Consider the following 21,492-nt stretch of genomic DNA (forward strand, 5'->3'; position numbering starts at 1 on the left):
CTCCACAGTATTTCGGGAACATCGTCGAAAATAACTGTATGTCGTCATCTTCAAGGTTGTGGCGGTATGTCGCCACGGCAGTGCATCGCCGCTAAAGACAATCTCTTCTTTACCTTGAGGGACCGTCAAAGTTGACCTTGATTCGCCATCTTCAAAATTTGTGACAACTCTCCACATCCTAGTGAACACTGTCTATCATTGCTGCTACATCTCGAGCTTTTCCTTGAATCATAGTGACAACCTTCCCAATCATAGCGAATATCGTCGAAGACCGCCTCATCACGAACCGCTCTTCTCAAATATAAGTGACAACTTCCACAATCTTAGCGGACATTGTCGAAGATCGCCCATCTCGTGCTATCTTCTCAAATCTTGGTGATAACCTTCACAATCTTAGCGAAGGTCGTCGAAGATTGCTCATCTCGTGTTATCTTCTCAAATCAAGTGATAACCTTCACAATCTTAGCGAAAGCTATCAAAGACCGCTTCATCTTGAATCATTCTTCTCAAATAATAACCTCCCCAATCATAGTGAAAGCTATTGAAGGTCGCTTCATCTCAAACCGTCCTTCTTAAATCCAAGTAATAGACTCTTTTTAGTCTTAAAGCCCCCTGTTGAAGGCTTTGTCTTCTTGAACCTTCAAATCATCTTCCATCCTAGGAAATCGTTGTGAACCGTTACTCCGGTGCTTGCGATGAGCCAATGCTTAGGCGCTTTAAGCTAAGTGAGACGATCTTTTGTCAGGTCGATCACTTATTGTTGATTGTAATCGAGCCGATTACTAAATCATGTCAAATTGTTTAGAGGGGCTAACTGGCGTACCAAGGAACCCGAAATTTCTGTAAAAGGTCCGCATAATCCAATATGGGGCCACACATTCTGTCGCTGCACTGGCGCATGCCAGAACCTTCTGTCGCCGCGATATCGTTCTGTCGCCAGGCGACAAACCTTGTCGTTTGGCGACAGATTTCTTTTTCATTTCTACCGCTGCTGCTGCTGTTCATTGCTCGGTTTCGTTCCGAACTTTCAATTTGGTCGTTTCCTTACGACCAAATCTGCTCAAATCTTTTGGAAATTTTGCTCAAACTTCTCTTATCTTGGAAAAATCTCATATATCTATATTTGCGGTTTTTTTCGAAAAAATCCGGGAATATTCTTGCTCGCTGGAATGTACCTGCATCTATATTTTGGACTATAGGACTTTGCTAATCTTTTATTATCTTAGGGTTGACCTAAGGCTTAGTGTTTCTTGACTCATTGATTCGACATGACTCGACTCAAAGCGTTTGACGCATGTGCTAGACTCCACTCGATGTGATATGACACAACATGACTCAATGTACATGACTTGTGTGTGATGTGCAAAAAAAGCAAAAATTTTCCGTCATTTTTGTGGAGGGTACCGACTTTCTCCCGAAAAAGAAAGACGCGAAAAAGAATTGAAGTGTTTAATGGTGCATGTTGAATGAGCTTAATCAAGTATATGCATTCGATACTATCTCTCAAGGTACAAGGAGTAACCCAACCTAAACTATCTTAGTTGACTCGATTTATGAAAGTATTTAGGTAACTTAGGCACGGAGGTTAAGTACTTCATACTTTGATGCAATGATGATTATGAGTGATAAGTGATGTTGATATGACAAAGCATGCTTCAACGTTATGTTAAGATTTCATGACAAAGGGTTCCTAATTGGAAGTCTATTTGGTCATGTATCTGTGACGTGTGTGAAAGTGACACTAAGGTTAGGCTGCAAAGGCTAAGTGTATGGAAAAGTATTATTTGATAAGAGTCAAATAATGATGACTCTTAGGCTAGGTAGGCTAATGATGTAAGGATCAAGCCCCCAAGTCTAGCTCTAAATGAATAGGGATGAGCATTGGAGATCCCTTGACATGATCATGGTGTAAGTGTGTGAATGTGAAAATGAATGCATTTTTATTATGGCCGCACCTCAATGTGAGGTTGCCTACGTATCCGTTAGGAATCAGGCCAAACGTAGCTCTAGTCGAACCTCGCACAAGTATGTATACCTCAAAAAGGTCTTTTTAAGGGTTGTAACGTGGTTAGGCTAAAGGTTAGAGAAGAAGGGGATAAAGGCTCAAGACCCTAGATAAGCCCCCAAGGTGTGCAACCTTGCTTTTGAATCTTTGTATTTTTATGCTTGAGGTTTCTCATTTTTGAGCTCTCTCTTTTTTTTTGTTTGCTCTTCTTTTTTTGCTTTTGCATTTTTTCATATTCGCATTTTTTTTTTATAAGTGTGGGCAATCTCGATCATGCGGTCTATCACTCACTTGGCATTCATGTTTCTCAGGCACGGTACCGAGCACTCGATAAGAAACACAATCTGAGACATGTTCTTATCAAAGATATTTTTATATCCAAGACATTGGAACACTTGCCCTTTTGTACACTTTTATTATTTTTATATTTTATTATTTTTTTTATTTTATTCTTTTGAGATCACTCAAGCTTTCATATTTGTAAATTGCATAAGTTACACACCATCCCATCCCAAGGTTAAGTAGATGTGGGTTGAAGAAAAAAAAGGGTCTATCGTTAGACGAGGCTCAAAGTGGTTTATCAAGAAAGGGATTATATATTTGAAGGGTAAGAGATATGATATGGCTACAAGAGGTGCCTCTAATCATGGGTATACCTTGTGCTTAATTCGACATGGATTTTTTTTTTTTTTTTATTAAAAAGAAAAAAGTACATGAAAGTCCTACAAAGTAAAAACTAGGGGAAAATGAAAGGTGCCTATGCTAGACTTTATTGGGGAAAGGAATAAAAAAAAGAAATAGAAAAAAGAGGTCACGAAATCTTGTCGTTGAAGCTCGCCTCTTGTCTTGTGCTTTATCATCACCCAGTCTTCTTGCCGACTGGAGGTATAGGAAGCTTGTTATTGTCGATCAAATATTGGATGGCCTCCTTTAGCTTCCAACAGCTCTCAGTAGTATGACCCTACCTTGATGGTACTTACAATGTGCATCTGGATTCCAACTAGGTAATCTCTTTTCAGGTGCGGGATCTTGAATAGGTCCAATGGGAGTAATGAGCCCCTTTGTATGGAGTCGATCGAAGGCAACATCATAGCTCATCCCAATAGGAGTGAATTCTTCCTTAATTCTTTCTTAGATTCTTGGTTATTCATGGCTAAGACTTCATTGAGGTCAAAGGTACTAACATTGTTACTAGAGTGGGTGTTTTCAGAAGAAGGAGGATTGTCGTTCTTCTTTCCTTTCCAGCCACTGTGGTTACTATTGTTAGTAGCTTTTTGTTTTGCAAGGTCATCTTCAATCTCTATGCCTATGTCGTAGACTGCCTTGAAAGTGTTCAAGTTGTGTTGATATCTCAAATGCTTCGAATACTTCTCTTGTAAATTCTTGATAAACAACCTCACAGACTCCTTCTCAGTAGGGACTTCAATCATATTAGCGGAAGTTTCCCTCCACTTGTTGAAAAAGGAAGTGAAGCTTTCATTTTCTTTTTGTCTTAGCATCTCAAGTTGTCTATGGTCAGTTTCAACATGAATGTTACATTTATATCTATTGATGAAAGTATTTTTTATTTCTTCCCAATTGGAGGTCTTCTCTTTGTCAAGAGAAAAGTACCATTGTTGACATATAGCTTCTAAAGACAAAGAAAATACAGAATGAAAGGCTTTCTTGTCTATCCCCTTAATATTCATTATAGTTTCAAATGCTCTTAAATGAAAGTAAGGGTTATCCATAGGCTTAAATTTAGGGATGTCATTGGGATTGAACTTCTACGTGAGAAGGTCCTTATCCACCGAGACCCCTTGTGAGCTAATCCCTTGGAATCTAAAGTCATTGGACAGCTTGCCCAAGCTTTCCTGGATTAGGTCCATTTGTTTTTGTCTCGCAGGGTCACTTATTTGCAGAGATAAGTTTTGCAATGTCTCAGCCAAGTTGGCTACCTGTCCCTTGACTTCATTAAGCTCTTCTTGACTAGCCATTATCTTCTTAGCTTTCCTTTTCCTACCGATGGGTTTGTCAAAAAGTGCTACTTGAATGAAAGTGTTGTCCTTTATTAATCGCCCTTCTCTCCTTGACCAAGTACTGTAGAAAGGGAAATTAGGGATAAGTTTTATACCAATCATTTTGACTCAAGCTTTATTCAACATGCAATAGATAGGAAAAGATTATGAAAGAATGAAGGGAATGATATGTGTGGAGAAAGAATGTGGTGGGAAGATGATGTAGATGGAGAAATATGGAAGGAAGGTATGTGGAGAGTAGGAAGAAGATGTAGATGAAGACATATGGAAGAAATAGGAATAGAATGGACCCTAACTTAAATGACGGAAAAATCGACTCATGCATGAACCTAAGACATGGTCATGATGACATATACAAAGTGTGTGCTAAGACTAATGAGTGTAGGTGACATGTTAAGACTTGTGTCATGACCATGTGGCTAGACTATGTGACTAGACTCAAGCAAAGACTAAGTTAAGACTTCACGTATGTGCATTAAACTGGACAGGCTGTAGTATTTTAGTCATAACTTTTAATTTGTGACTCTGATTGAGACGAAACCAACTCCAAATTAAAGATAAAACTCGGGGCTACAGATCCATAGGTTTTACGACTCGTGGTTCTTCCTAGAACTCCGGCTATGACCAAAACAAGTTGACGCATGTGCAGTATACGGGAATAAAAATCCGGGTTGATTTAATGGAACTATGACTCGATTTTAGGCTTGTTCATTAGTTCAAATTAATTAATTAATTAAACAAAGTCCTTTAGTCATTAGTCAATTTATTTAGTCTTAATCACCAGTCAAACAAACGGTTAACACATATATAGTATGCACGAACAAGGATGCACAAGTAGTTCACATAGTCACAATATGATGCAATGAGTTTGCAACCTAACCATGGCTCTAGTTCTCTAAAGTTCAAGGATATGGGTTAAGTCAAAAAGGTCCATGGTTATGAATCCATATGCATTGCACACAAGCCTACCGTGAGGGTTGGAGCGAATGGACAGGATCCCGCGAGTTCGTGATGAAATCGAACTCGACTCCATGGTTTGGTGGATTCACAAACTTTGCACGTACCCAAATTTGAACTTTGCACATGATAGTGGGATATTCCATTGGGCAGGTGAAGCAGGAACCCCCAGAGGGTTATATCCATATGTAGAACACATATAGGTTCAGAAAAGTGAGAAAAGGACTCAATCAATAAGTAAAATCGAGCCAACAATGCTAGAAATGGTCAAAGCAAGAAGGCAGACCCCTGGCTCGGTATTGGAAGAACTTGGCGCCAGACTACAGGGACTGTCGCTGCAAAAAAGTCTCTGTCGCCACGCGACAGAAACTTTTTACGGGCGACAAGCCCTGTTTTCTAGCCGCTAGTTCCTACATGCCTTGGCAAGTTTCTGTGTTCTTCGAATTTTCCAGATTTCGCATCATCTTTTCGATTCTAGTCATGAAAGATATTTCTCAAATTTCCTACGTGTAAAATTCCTAGGTATTGACTCATGGGGCTCTCCCATGAGAACCTTTTAATGCACATGACAATAATGTTAATTAAATCGCGCACATGAAATACTTAGAATTTTTCGAGTCTCATCCGCTCATTCTAAATAATTGCCAAAATAAATTTCAGGAATATAAATAGAAATCCTCCCCAGTGGAGTCGCCAAAAACTGTAGGGAATATTTCAAGAATTATGATAACCCCAAACTTGAACCCCACTGTGATCATACACTAAAGTACGGTGGCGTTCCAAAGGGAAAGAAAAGAGAGCAAAAGAGTCGCCAACAAGTTTTAGGAACTTGTAAACCCAAAAGACAATCCAAAAGGACCATCAACTACTCCATAAGGTCTTGAACTAAATAGGGTTCGGGGATGAGGGTACGAATCCAATCTACAAAAGAAAGGACCCGCCCTATAAAATAGGCCTCTACTTTGTTCTGCTCGTATTCATGTGCGCTTTTTGAATAACATGAAAACATCATATTAACCCTACCCTGTTTATCTATGTTGGTTGAATATTAATGCACAAATAAGACTATTATTGGCGATCACTTGAATTAAAATCACATTAGCCTAAACTGAATTAATAATTATCTTATTAAGCGTGATTTCAAGTACAAATTCCCTTTAAACATGCATAAAAGGTGTGATCAAGCAATAACAATAAAAAATATATCAAGCAACGATAATAAACAATAACAATAATAATGATAATAGCATGATAAGGCATAATAAAGCTTAATAATAATAGCAAGATCCTAGGCATGATACTAACAAGATTAATAACAAATCCTAGCATGTCACTAAACAATAAAGATCAAAGCTTTAAACCTAACATGGTACTAACATACTAACATGATATTAGAAATAAGTAAAGGCACCCTAATCATGACACTAGAAAGCATAAAATAACATCCTAACATGATACTAGGAATTATAAAACAATAATAAGCATGCTTTCTACATTGAAAGAGAGTAATAAGATTACATACTTTGAAGCCTCGTACCTCTTTCTAATAACAAAATACACAAGTTAGTAAACTTCAATGAAAATAATAAAGAACAATTCAAGAATTAAACTGAAATCAAATTAAATAAAGTTTTGACTAGTTTTGGACCAAACCCTCAGAAATTATCAACCTTTCACGTCTAGGGCGAAGGCAACTTCGAACTTGGCTAGGTGTTTCAAGATCTTGTGAATGCGGAATATTGTATGTAAAAAGGTTGGTTTAGAAAGAGAGAGAAAGAATAGGAATTAAGCTATATTGCCTAGAGAGAGCATAGAGAGAATTAATGATGAGAGTTGATAGAGAGAATTGATGATGAGAATTGATAGAGAGTTGATGAAAGTTGATGATCTGAAAACAGAATTTCGGGACCCTATTTACAATGAAAATAGTCCGGAAAAATACAGAATTTGATAAGGAATAAAACTACACACTGTCGCCAAGAATCGACTCTGTCGCGAGGCGACAGGGTCTGTCGCGTGGCGACAGACTTGTCGTTTGGCGACAACCTGTATTAGCGCGTTTTCTTCACACAGAATCCGATCTTTAATCAACTTGATCTACGGAATCCGTACAGAAGATAAAATACGTACTTTTAAGATAATAATAATAATAAAATAATGTTTTACTCCAAATAAAAGTCTATTTTAAACAAATAATTATTAAATCTAATAATATTAGAATTAAAAAGAACTTTCTAGAAACTTCCAGAAAATTATAATTAATCCTAATGATTTTAGGAATAATAATTAACATTGGGCCCTCCTCTAGATCATTGGGCCGTATGTAAATAATTAACCGGACCCAGTTTAGTATTTTGGCCATAACTTCCTCAATATTCATCGGAATTGGGCTTATAATATATCGTTGGAAAGGTCTTTTCGAGCCCCATCCAACTACACTATTATTGGACCTTAATCATGGACCAAACTAAATTGGTTTGGCTATTTTCAAACAAATAGAGTTATTTTCAAAAACAGAGAGAAGAGAATTTTAATAAAACTAAACCGCAACACTTGACTTTCAACCACTTTCACCTCATTCGATTATGGTTCGACGTGAAAGGCATTCATCACTGGGTTTGGTTTTGGGGAGACACAAATGGGTGTCTACACCTAGAAACAACCATGGTGTGTCATTTGGAGGTAAATTGATGCGAAGATCATTCCACAATTTATGCCTCTTGGAAGGGGAAGAGAGAACATGCACAGCAGGAACAAGAACTTCTTTACTTTTTGGAGAGAATTTAAAGTGAGCGTGGAAGTAGTTCCTAGTATGATCCCCAATATAGTCAATAAGTTAAATATCATTCTTATATAGCAACCAGATGCCACCCCTAAGCCCATTTGGCTTTACGAACTCAAATTTTTCAAACCCCAAAATCTTGGAGACTTGATCAGCCCTAGTACCATCACTCTTAGTTTCTAATAAAATGAAAATACTTTGTTTATGAGTAGTAATTACCTCCCAAGCATGAGGAATATACTCGTTCCTTGATGCACCACGAACATTCCACATCACTATCTTCATGTCAAGGTCTGGGTATGCTGGAATTGGCTTTCCATTGCAAAACAGGGGATCAAACATGTCCTATTCCTCCCATACTTCCGCACGATTCATCAGAACCACATCGTGCATTTTCAGAGGGATGACCATCGAGTCTAATTCCCTGATGGTATTCGTCGTTTCCCAGAAATTGACTTCAATTTGGAGTCCCACCACTCCTTTTCGAATCTGAAACACTTTCATAAGGTGATCGGGATTTTCTAAGTCTTGTTCGCTGTTTTCCGAAGACAGATTGATTATTAGGGGATTTCTTGGTGGAGGAACAAGGTTGTGAACTGGGTATTTGGCCATGGGACTTGCTGCTGATACCATGGGCGAAGAGGTTGAGAGGTCGGTGGTGGTGGAGGGGTTAGACTGGGAGTCTAAGTTTGTTGATTTGAGGTCGGAAGGTTGGTGAGTTTGGTCAGTAGAGAATTGATTTGAAAGAGGGTGTTGTACATCAATTGAATTTTCTCCCGAGTTGGTGGTGTTTCTATCGACGACCATAGGAGCGGTGTAGTCGTTGGTTTGCTCGGAAGAGTGGTCGATGACCATTGCATTGGGGAGGGAGTCTGAGGAGGTGTTTGGATTAATTCTCGAATTTGAGCTGGAGTCAAGCGAGGGTTGGTTGGGAATCGAAAAGATGGAGGCCGAGGATTGGAGAATGGCTAGAACGGTGGCCTCATTGACAGAGGTGTCGCTGGAGTGATTAGCTCCCCCTGAAGGAGAGGAGGACAGGATAAAGATAGAGACGTGTTGAGAGACAGCTGCTGCGGTGGTGTGTGTGTTTCCCTCCGTGAAACCCTCACCGACCGCCGCGGACGGCGTAACGACGTTAATTTTGCCTTGTTTTTTTTTCCATTTGTATCAAATTCCTTGTTTTTTAATTCTGTGTTTTGGTTTGTCTTTGCAGAAATAATCTGAGCATGGGAGTTTAAAATATGTGAAATTGAAGGGTTTGCATGGGTAGCCATTGTTGAACCAGAGTGAGCTTGTGCCAAATGGCAAGAGAGATCTTTGGAGGGGATAGAAGCGCAAAGGGAAGCGTGTGGGATTAGAAGAATAGAAGAGGGATTTGTGGGATTTCTTTTACAATTTTCGAGGTTTAACTCATCATTGCCTTTAATTAAATTAATATCTAACTCTTCATTTGGAGAAGTAGTGGTGGGGTCCAACAAAGTAAAGGAATTAATAGAAACTCTGTTTGTAGTAGTAGAATCAAAATCATTAGAAGTTGAAGTTATTTTTTCAATGGGTTGGGTTTCGGAATAGGATTGGGCTGATTGTTTTGTTTGGGCTTGTTGTTAATATGGGCATTTGGTGTAGCTTTGGTAGTTTTTTTTTTTTTTTTTTTTTTTTTTTTTTTTTTTTTTTTTTTTGCTGAGACTTGAATTGGATTGGTTTTTTTTTTTTTTTTTTTCTTTGACACAATAGTCCAAGGACCATATTCAGCATTGGAGTGGGAAACATTGACCTCTAAATTTAGGGGAGTAGAAGATGTGGATTCCACCATAGGCACTTCATTTGAGGGTGTTGTAGAAGTTGGCAAAATGCTTTTTCCTTTGTCCACAACGACATTATTTTCAGCATTTACTTGCTTTAGATTGCATTTTTCCATACTATGACCAATTTTTCCACATAAAAAACATAAAGTATGAATATTTTCATATTCAATACATTGCCAACTATTTCCTACCCAAACATTGGTGACTAAAGGAAGGGATAGATCAATATCAATACAAACTCTAGCGTACCTTGCTCTAGTTAGATGATCCGTAGCGTAATCGACCCTTAAAGGATTTCTCGCTAACTTGGCTATATCAAATAAGGCCTCTTTATCATAATATTCAACTGGCAATTCAGGGAAACGAATCCAGATAGTCATCGTATCAAAAGGATTCATTGATGGACAGAAGTTTGGTTTCCATTTGGTGATCATTAAGTAATGATCAAGAATAAACCAAGGGCCTCCAAGGAGGGCTATTTCATAATCATCTTGGACTGAAAAACGAAATAAGTAGACATCTTTTCCAAGATCAATAACTTCTAGGGAGCCTTTAGGCCTCCACATAGCTCTAACACGTTGTGTAATAAATGAAGGACGAACTGAAATACCCAAACACTTGCCCATTAAGGTAAGTTTCCAAGGTTGCCTTAATTTATTCAATGTATCTTTTCCATATGAATTAGCTTTTGTCGGATTAGGAGGTGAAAAAAAATATCATCTTCCCACTCCATAGAAGTTATAACTATTTTTTGTGCTTCAGATTACCATTGAGAAGAAGCTTGAACAGCCTCCCTGAAGGACTATTTAGGAGAAGCCACCAGGGGGACAACCTTAGCTAAGTCTCTAGAATCAGAACTTTCCATAACCATATCAGAATTTCGTTGGATTATTCCATTGAAATCTATCGGGACATTAATCATATTGATCATATCTTCAGTACTATCAATATTAATAGAGTTAACATCCTCCATAACTTGATTATGAGCCATGTTGAAACAAAAACGCAACAGAACAGAAGAAAAAACCTAAGAAAGGGAGAGAGGAGAAACAGGACAGGACAAGGCGAGAACGCTAAGGCTGAACACCTGCAAAAGAAAAACAATTTAAGAGAGAAAGCAAACTAAACCTCTAACTAAGGCTCCCGAGGCCCCCTTGCCTAGGCAAGGAGGTGGTTCCTCGATGGCCTTTGAGAGAGGAGAAGAAAGCTAGAGAGAGAAAACATTGAGAGAGTTTTGATCCACAAATATTAGTCTAAACATAGTGTTAAATACTATAGTACATATCAAAACATGGAAAAAGCTACACATACAAATGTACAATGAATGTATGTAGCTCCCACATAACATTTTATTGGTTAATAAAATGGGCCCCAAATCCACTATATGTGAAATTTTTATTTGAATTTCAAATAAATTTCTAGTTTAAATTTTGAATTTCATTTTTTTTTTCATTTCCAATGTAAATGTTATTTTTAAAAAAATTAACTACATAATTGAATTAGTGTTTTTGGACGCATACAAGATAACCCAAATTAATGTTTAGTGGCCTTAGATGCCCAAAAAAATTGTTTGTGAACCTTGTTGTATTGTTTTTATCAAATGTTCTTCAGTTTGTTTATGATTACTTCACTATTCACTTATATGATTACATACATATTCATGATATGTATATGTATATATATATGTATATGTATATGTACACACACACACACATATATATATATATACATATACATATATATACATACACACACACACACACACACACACACACACACACACACACATATATATATATATATGTGTGTGTGTGTGTGTGTGTGTGTGTGTGTGTATGTATATATGTGTGTGTGTGTGTGTGTGTGTGTGTGTGTGTGTGTGTATATACATATATGTATATATACATACATAGGTCTAGTGGTGAGTTTGTCACCTTACAACCAAAAGGTTGTGGGATCAAACCCCACTAGAGGCAATTTGGGGTGGGGATTCCCTTACCCTTCCCCCTCACTCCCAAATTGTCTAGCCCGCTAACCTGGTCGGGTTGGACCTATTCCTCAATTGATAATTTCAACATAAATTGACTATTTCTAGTTGCTAAGCTATTCTACTCCCTCCGTCCCATAATTTTGTTTCTATATTCCTTTTTGGGTGTCCCAAAATATTCTGCTTGTTTCTAAAAATAGCTCATAATCATTACTTACTTTTTATCTTTCAACACAAAATACACATCTACCAAAAAATCATTACTTACTTTTTCTCTTTTTCATACGGAATACAATATTCTCTACTTTTTATCTTTCTCATACAATATTCTTTACTTTTTATCTCTCCAAAATAATATTCTACTACTTTCACCATTCTCCTTAATTACCGTGTTTTTTTTTTTGAGAAATAGACACGAAATAATGGGAGTCCCAAAAACTTCGACACTTTTGGGTTGATTTCGCGGTTACTAAGAAACTTAAATAAAAAGAAATAAATACATATTGAAAAGATAAATTTCATGGGATTTGTACAAAATTAGAGAGATCAAGTATTAAAAATACATGAAAAAACAAAATTTTATATGCTAATTTTGCACAAATATTGTTGTAAATTGGTGGGTATTTTAATGCAAATGGAACGACAATTTTAGGACTAAAATTAGGCCAAAAGGATCGAAGTTTTAAGGACGGAGGAAGTAGTATTTATAACTTAACTATATACTAAAGGAGAATAAAACTGACACGTGTCGAAATCAGGTTAAAAAATTTGCCGCCAAAAATTTTTCCTTTTTTTTCGCCAAATGAAGTTAGAAAATATTTAATTACTACGGAGTATGATAATTTCCGTCCATCTTTACCATTACATTAAAGCTATATATCATTCCAAATATTTTATATTAAAAAAAAATAATTCAATGTAATTATATTTTTTCCTCCAAAATCAATATTTTTTTTGCATTCACATATAGAAAACTAAGTAGATATTATTCATAAATATTAATATAAATTTTGTCTTTCTGGTATAACCTAAAGTTTATTATATAAGAAATTTTAATGAATACTATGGACTATATTATACTCCCTCCGTCCCATAATTACAGGCAAATTGTATGAAAAAATTAAAGTGAAGAATGTTGTATGGGAATAATAAAAAGTAGAGAATATTATATGGAAAAGTGATAAAGTAGGTAATGATTTTTTGGGTAAGTGTGTTTTTTGTATGAAAAAGAGAAAAAGTAAGTAATGATTGTTTAGGTATGTGTGTAATTTGTATGGAAAAACTAAAAAGTAAGTAATGATTAGGTGTTATTTTTAGTAATAGGAGGAACATTTTAGGACACCAAAATAGTATATTTGCCTGTAACTATGGGACGGAGGGAGTACCTTTTTATAAAAAGAATAAATTTTTAATTAAGTTGAATTACATACATATTATTGTAAAACCTTTATAAAACGGCTATTTCACCAAATGCCACTGAGTAATTTAAAAATTCACCAAATGCCATCGGACTTTTCAGAATTCACCAAATGCCACCCAGTTTTTAAAAAATTCACCGAGTGCCATTAATGACCAACGGCCGTTAACTCCGTTAGTCATTAGGGGTTAATCATGACACATGTCATGATATAATTGGTCAATTTATCTTAATTCATAAAAATTAAAAAAAAAAAAAAAAACCCCAAAATTTTCCCAGCCACCCTCACCACCACCAAACCCTAGCCCCACCCTTATCTCGCCGGAAAACGGCCGGCCACCACCTTATCATACACCACCCTACATATTAACCTCCACCACACCAGCCCAACACCACGCAAACCACCTACCACAATCCCCTGCTCCCACCAGCACTACACCACCACAGCCCAAACCAGCCATTAATAAGCCCACACTGCTGCTTCACCCTATCAACAACACCAACAGCAGCGACAACAACCATCAACAACAGCAGTTGCAACCACCAGCTCCACCTACAACCTTCACGCAACCACCACCAGCCACAACAACAATAACGATAACAGCAACATCAACAACAACTTCCATCAGCCAACGCCAACAACACAAACTCCCACGCACTCCACCCCTGCTTTCCTTGCAACCACCCCGCAGCAACCAAACCAAACAACACCTCCCAACTCCAATCTCTCATCTTCTCACGCATCCACCAACACCAACAGCCACCTAGCAGCCAACAATTGCAACCCACATTCATAACCCCTAACAAAATTCGAGCCACCCTAACCCCTATCCCATGAAAACCGACCACCCCAACCCCCTCTCCCATGAAAAACCGACCACCCTAACCCCTTCCCCTACAAAATCCGACCATCCCTCCTCGTCCCTTGCAAAATTCGACCACCCCCTCTCCCATGAATTAATTTGTGTAAAGTTTGTTTTTTTTTTTTTTTGTTGAAATTGGATTAAAACCCAAGTAAATGGCTAATTTTGGGTGTTACGGGTTTCAACAAAAGGGGATAGGATGGGTTACGGTTTTCAAGCGGAATGGGGGATGCGATTTCAGGTGGTGGTCGAGGTGGAGAAAGAGTCGGGACATGGAGGGGTTGGGGGCCAGTTTAGGGTCGCCGGCGATTGGGATTTGGAGGTGGGTAGCGTTGCGCGCAGGGGAAGGGGATTGGGATTGGGATTTAACCACCACCTTATGTGGGTGGTTTTGGGGGTCGGCGGTGGGTCAGGTGGGGCGCTTAAGTGTCGGCCGGCCGATTTTTGATGGTTAAGGTGGTGGCCGGCCGTTTTCCGGCGAGATAAGGGTGGGGCTAGGGTTTGGTGGTGGTGAGGGTGGCTGGGAAAATTTTGGGGTTTTGTTTTTTTTTTTTTAATTTTTTGTTTTTTTTTTTTAATTTTTATGAATTAAGATAAATTGACCAATTATATCATGACATGTGTCATGATTAACCCCTAATGACTAACGGAATTAACGGCCGTTGGTCATTAATGGCACTCGGTGAATTTTTTAAAAACTGGGTGGCATTTGGTGAATTCTGAAAAGTCCGATGGCATTTAGTGAATTTTTAAATTACTCAGTGGCATTTGGTGAAATAGCCGTTTATAAAATTTGGTAAAACGGTTTAAACTAGTTTTGAAAAAAAAGTGAAAATAAAAAGTTAGCAGCTTTAAACCCCAGCAAAAAGCAAGAATTTAAATCTACCCCTCCCGCAATTTCATTTTAAACCACCACACAAAACACTCCTTAAATGCGACGAAATACGAAACTCCCTTCAACTCTCCTCATCTAATCTAATCAACCACCCCTCTCTTTATCATCTTTCTCTCTCCTCAACACTAAATTCCATACTCACAACATCCCAAAAAAATAATAATAATACACTTACAACCTTTTAAACCATCCCAATGCAACCCTCAAACGTTGGATCCAGTAGCAGAAGACTTAACATCGGCAACTTATCCGCACCATTACCCGCCCCTGCCGCTGTCGTCGTTGCTATTAAAGCCGAACGAGACGTCTCGAAAGATCCCTTAGCTTGGGCTCTTACTCATGTTGTTCGTCCCGGCGATTGTATTTCTTTGCTCGCTGTTTTCCCTGACAGAACCTCAGGTAAATTTTGAATATATTACCTCCGGTCCAAGTTAGTTGCAACTTTGGAATATTTTGTATCTCACAAATAATACCCTAAAGTTGCAATTAACTTGGACCGGAGGTAATGCTTGATTTGGTTAGTTTTAGTTATTTATGTGCGATATTGGTGTTATATTGGAACGATGGTTAAGTTCTCATTTTTCATTTATAGGTCGTAGGTTATGGAATTTTCCTCGACTTACCGGTAATTGTGCCGGCCTCGAAGGAGGAAATTTACCCGAAAGGATTCTAGAGATTTCTGAATCTTGCTCTCAAATGGCTCTTCAATTCAATAATCAAATTCAGGTAACGTAATTTGTTTAATTTAAGTAAAATTATGTTCAATTGGAGTAATTAGAATTGAGTTTGATCAATAATTTTAATTAATTAATTTGTTAGACAACTTGTTAAGCGCTGTAATACAGGGAATGTTGAATTTAAAATAAAGTATACTTTTGTAAGAATTTTGAAGTTTTCTTTTTGTCTTTCTTCCATTCATCCAACTTTTTATGATTAGCTGGACATTTTTCTTTTGCTTTTTGCACTTTATTATGTGCTACTTTAGATTGAAATTAGTTGGAAGCTTGTTTGAGGAAAAGTTGTACGTGTGTATATAATTTGGATGTCTTTGAACTTAATTTGGTCATTTGACTTAATGTGAATTGTGAACATGAATAGAGGGACATGTTTGATTTAAATATCCGACATAGTAGGTGGCTAGGTGTCAACCGCTTAGCTATTAAAGAATTAGTGTTTGATAAAATTAGATGTTGGATTTGTAAAACAAATAAACCTTATTTTCTTGGATCTTTTTTCGGTTCAGCTCAACTTAGCTCAAATTTCTAATTCAGTTCAATTCAAGTTAGTTTAAGTTAAAAGAACGAACCCTAGATCATAGGACGGAACATTTGATACAAGATTGTAATTAGTTTGGTAGTATAAGAGGAGTTAATCTACTAACCCGAATCAGATTAAATTGTGCGTGCAGAAAGACCGTCTCCTTACCAAAGGAAAGAAGAAGAAGAAGAAAAAAAAAAAAAAAAAAAAAAAAAAAAAAAAAAGGACTATATTATGAATTTATGAGTCTAAATTATGTGGCCAACGTCAGTTAGGGAAATAGAGAATATTCTGAATGTCAGAGCTTGATATTTTATTTTGTTATGATGATCCAACTACTTTTAGAGTATTAGTTTACTACGTATAGTATGGAACTGTCTAAAATACCCCTGTTTGACTCATCAGTCTTAAATAAGAAGTGGAGCAAAGTTGAGAGGACAAGTGTTTGGTGATTTTATAACATGTTATTATGGAGTATGAAAATGAAGATAATGACTGGTGGGAATGAAGATAAAACATTGAGGTAGTTGTGACGAAGGAGAGTGATGAGTCTCAACCTATGTTACGTGGACTTGGATACCCATGTCTATGATTTTGTGAAAAAGTAAAATGTTCGAGTGTCACAACCATGTTCGAGTGTTGGGGGTATGACATGGGTAATTGAGGTGAAATAAATAGTTCATGTAACATAGGTATCAACTTTAGATAACTTATGTTTATTTTTTTACAGTTTTCTTTCTAACATTGAGTATGATCAGGCTAGGGTTACGTCGATATAGCGAAATTATGAAAGCCTTACGCTATAGAAATTTGTCCAAAAAATTTTAGGTTAGTATGTCATGATACAGATGATAAATACTAATGATAGCTTAAATGTTGAGATAATTACAAGACGTTAGCTTGAATTTCCGTCTACACTTTCACTTGTGATTGTTTGTGTATAAAAAAAGGATAATATTTCTTGTTGTTTAGTCACAAAATAACAAAATGAATGTTGTACATAACACAAAATATTGCTTTATTTTTAAGGTGGACCAAACAATGAAATTATTTCAACAGATATAGCTTCATCCAAGGAAAAGTATGAACTTGAATCTTAATATGGAGTAGCTTACCTTTTACTTTATGTGCAAATTTGACCAGCGTCTTAGCGCCAATTTAAAACTGTTGACCCCATTTTTTGTGCTCTTTTGTTTGTGCTTTTTTCACTTTATTCCTTCTTTGCCTTTTCTTTTTCGGTCTTTCTTTGTTTTCGTGTTTAAATTTAAGTTGTGCCAAGATTTAGTTTAATTAACAATCATTGTTCTTTTAACAAACCAAAGTCAAGGAACTAACTTTTCTGTGTTAATTACTCATTTCATTATTGCTAACAATCATAACAAATCATATCAATTCCCAAGATTAAAATTTGAACTTTGAAGTTTTGTATATGAAATTGACTTTCCATGTTTATTCCCATTTTCATGGCTTTCTTAAGGGAAAAGAACAAGGATAATGATGTATGCAATTCTAACAGGTTGTTAATACGAAGAATATTAAGCATAATCAAACATTGATAACACCAGTTGACACGTGATTTTTTCATACAATATACTTCGTATATGATATATGACGTCTGAATAATGTGTGTGAGTACTTGAGTTGGGACAAATTAACATTTAAGTGTTTATAACAGGTGAAGGTGAGAGTTAAGGTTGTATTAGGCCTGCCTGCTGGTGAAGTAGCAGCTGAAGCAAAGAGAAACGGCGCTACCTGGGTCATATTGGACAAGTAATTCTACACCAAAGTATTATTTCTTGTTTCTAATCTGTTGGCTAAATGTTTACAACTTTCACTTCCACCATTTACTCATCTGTCTATCAACAATCGTGAATTTGGTCAGCTGAAATTACACCTTAACTATCTGTACAATTGTATGCACGTGAAATCAGTGGTGGAGGGAAATTTGCAATACTATGATCATGGTTGTAATGCATTCGATTTTCCTGTGAGATGTTAGCTATATTAGTTTTTTTTTGTTGGATCCGTGGATCTTAATTAAAATTGCTGAAAGAGTTTGATGCAACTATCTTCAATTAGTTTTGCACAAAACATAATTTCAATATACGAAGTATTTTTTTTTAGTGCAGATATTTTTTAGCGGGATCATTGTTGAACTTTGTTGCTTGTTTTGTATATATATTATATGTTTCTGCTACTACATACATTATACATGATTTAGGCATATATCTATTATTTGGCTGCACTGCACTTTTAGGAAATAATTACACTTTTGAGCATTTTTGGCTGCAGTCCAAGCAAATGTTATTTTAGAGATTGCCCTAAGATCTTTTATACTATCAATGTTTATGGCTGGTTGTGAATCTTGTGATACTTGCCAGTTTGCTGAATGCTAGTACTGTTTCTCTTCTGCATGTGCTGCTTTCTCGTATCCTCGAGTTGTATGGTGGTCTCAGGCTGAGTTATTGTTTGTGTGATACATGTGAGCACAGATTCATCCTTCATATCCTTTCTCATGCAGGAAACTGAAAGAAGAGCAGAAACATTGCATAGAGAAACTCAGTTGCAGCATTGTTGTGATGAAAGGTTCTCAACCGAAAGTCCTTAGACTTAATTTGGGATACTCAGATGAACCTCAGACCCCTTACTTTTCCGCTGCCTCTTCCCCAGCCTTAGATAGTGGCCGACTGCAAAGCTTCAGAATGAAGCATGCTACTCCTATTAGCAGCCCTGAATACCAAAGTAGTTCTTTCTCAAGAACAACTGGAGAGGCTTCATTGTCAACCTTTGACATACCGCCTTCTCCCTACCATGTTTTTGAGCAGAATCCTCTGTTTGAGGGACGGAATAAAGGAAGGCTGACGCCTGCTTGCTCTCCACTTAACGTAATGGTATCTGATAAGGAAAGGTTGATTTACCCTAACAGAGAGTCTAGTGAATTTGTAAAAAGTAACCGACATAATGAATTTTGGGTCCCTGAAAACCATGCTCATAGTGAAAGGGGTGCACTAGCTTCAGGCTACAGATACGCTTATGAATCTAACTCTGCAGCTCCCGAGCTTATGGGTAATAAGCTTATTCAGCGAGATTGTGAATCAAGAAGTGGACTGCTCAAGATTGATATCAGTCACAAAGAAGACAATGTCAGTAATGCAACTCCTCGTGATTCTTTCTCTATGGCCAGAACATCTTCTGCTCCACCTCCTTTATGCTCAATATGCCAGCATAAAACACCAACATTTGGAAAACCTCCAAGACGTTTTACTTATGAGGAGCTAGAGGTAGCAACAAACGGGTTTTCAAATGATAATCTCTTGGCTCAAGGTGGATTTGGTATTGTGTATAGAGGAGTTCTATTGGATGGACAGGTTGTTGCTGTGAAACAATTAAAATTTGTGGATTCTCAAGGGGACACTGATTTCTGTAGGGAAGTTCGGGTATTGAGTTGTGCCCAGCACAGGAATGTTGTGCTGCTGATTGGCTTTTGTGTTGAGGGCAAGAAGAGATTGTTGGTTTATGAGTATATCTGTAATCACTCTTTGGACTTCCATTTACATGGTAAGGCCTTCCCTATTACATGATAGAAGTCACGGTATCTACATTTTTCATGCATTTGTGTTAGATTTAATATCTTATGTGTACAATTTATATGATTTATAGGGAACAAATCATCCCCTCTGGATCTGCAATCACGCCTGAAGATAGCAATTGGTGCTGCGAGGGGCTTAAGATATCTCCACGAGGACTGCAGAGTAGGATGCATAATCCACAGAGATCTACGACCAAGCAATATCCTCTTAACTCATGATTACGAACCTTTGGTAATTTACACAACACTTCCTTTTCCTTAAATTGGCAACTTTGCTTATATGATAGTCCTATACTCTTTAAAATAATTGCAATTACATAAATCATGGTATGAACTACTGGTACATATTTTATATAGCCATAAGCTAGATCAATTTGTATCAAGTATACATTTATCAGATTCTTCTACTCCATAGTAATCTATGTTTTAAGTGGGTTATCAAAGTCTTTTTATTTGATTGACTGTTTGAAAAAGAACATCTGATCCTATTGTACTGTAAACATCTAACAGGATAATAGAACTTCTGCGCAATTGTATTTTTATTTAATACTACTTGCAAGGATTGTTAGGGTAAGGTCTGTTCATAACTTCATATCGTATATAATATGGGTTTAAACATTCCATGTCTATCTAGGTTGGCGATTTTGGGTTGGCAAGGTTGCATTGTGAGTGGGATATTGGCGTCGAGCAGCAAGTCATTGGTGCTACAGGGTAAAGAACTTATCCCATTATTTAACACTGAAGTAAACAAATTCTGCAGCTTGAATATAATATGATTATATTTTATATGATGCAGATACTTGGCACCAGAATATTTCAATGGTGGTAGCATCACTGAAAAACTTGATGTATATGCTTTCGGAGTAGTATTGGTGGAGTTAATTACTGGAAAAAAGGTCAAAGAGCTGCACCAAGAAAAGGGATTTTCCTCTTTGGCTCAGCTATTTGACCCTTTTGCTGCCTTAGAATCGAATCAGATTTTGAAATCAACGTTCTCTCCCAAGGAACTTCAATGCATCCCACATGAGATACAGACAATGGGTCGTGCAGCCTCCTTGTGTCTTCGCAATGACCCCGAGTCCAGACCCTCCATGTCAAAGGTCTTTCTACATCCTATGTATTACTTAGTATCATTCAGCACATTGTTTTTAAGTACATTGCTTTTACACTTACAAAGTTTGTAACTTATTCTTAGTAAAATTGATCTGTATGTTAACATTTATTGTTTGTGCTTCCTACTCGAAAAACTGCAGGTGCTCAGAATACTCGAAGGTAGCAACACTCCAATGCCTATAGGTTTGGACTTGAATTCAGTTGGTAGTCAAAGCGGACATATGCAAGGATTAAGTACTCGTAGACACTCCGTAATGCGGAAATGCCACTCTCGTAAGCTTTCACAGTAACAAGAATGTAGGACTAATAGCAGGGATCAATACTACAAAATGCAGTGTTATACTACCTTTCTGTGTATATATTACATGATTCAAAACAACATAGATATAACCTGAATTAGATGTATATTTAGTATTTTTACTATTTACTTTGATGAAAGATGAACCACAGGTTGTGTTGCAGTCTCCCCCTCCACCCATTAATTTCATATACAGTACTATTGTAATTCTTGTAAGTTGTGTTGTTTTTATTTTATATATTTGAGCTGGTGTCTATTTTTTTTGTCCTATTTCTATGTACTATCTGGGAATTTTCACTCTTCTGCTTGATTCAGTTACAGTACTTGTATTATATAGGAGTTTGTCATGTTGAGAACTCTTGGATTTTGTAATTACTCCGTATTGTTTTGTATTCACTCCCTTAATGTTTTTATTTAATATATTTTCCATTTAACTGCACCATTATGACCGACACATTTATGTACGGAAACAAAATGAAATGAGATATTTTGGAAGAGAATTTGGT

At 36.9% G+C, this 21,492-nt stretch overlaps 1 protein-coding gene across 1 annotated transcript; it reads left to right on the plus strand.

Annotated features, from left to right (window-relative positions):
• Window positions 1-14,757: 14,757 nt before the first annotated feature.
• LOC145613413 (inactive protein kinase SELMODRAFT_444075-like) lies at window positions 14,758-21,256 on the plus strand. Its single transcript, XM_081668511.1, has 8 exons — window positions 14,758-15,128; window positions 15,322-15,455; window positions 17,662-17,756; window positions 18,508-19,544; window positions 19,647-19,807; window positions 20,210-20,286; window positions 20,372-20,675; window positions 20,829-21,256. The coding sequence occupies exons 1-8, from the start codon at window positions 14,924-14,926 to the stop codon at window positions 20,976-20,978; spliced, it is 2,163 nt and encodes a 720-aa protein (XP_081524637.1). The 5' UTR covers window positions 14,758-14,923; the 3' UTR covers window positions 20,979-21,256.
• Window positions 21,257-21,492: the final 236 nt, after the last annotated feature.

This window comes from Chenopodium album, chromosome 25 (assembly GCF_948465745.1).
Source record: "Chenopodium album chromosome 25, dcCheAlbu1.1, whole genome shotgun sequence".
NCBI classification, from domain to species: Eukaryota; Viridiplantae; Streptophyta; class Magnoliopsida; order Caryophyllales; family Amaranthaceae; genus Chenopodium; species Chenopodium album.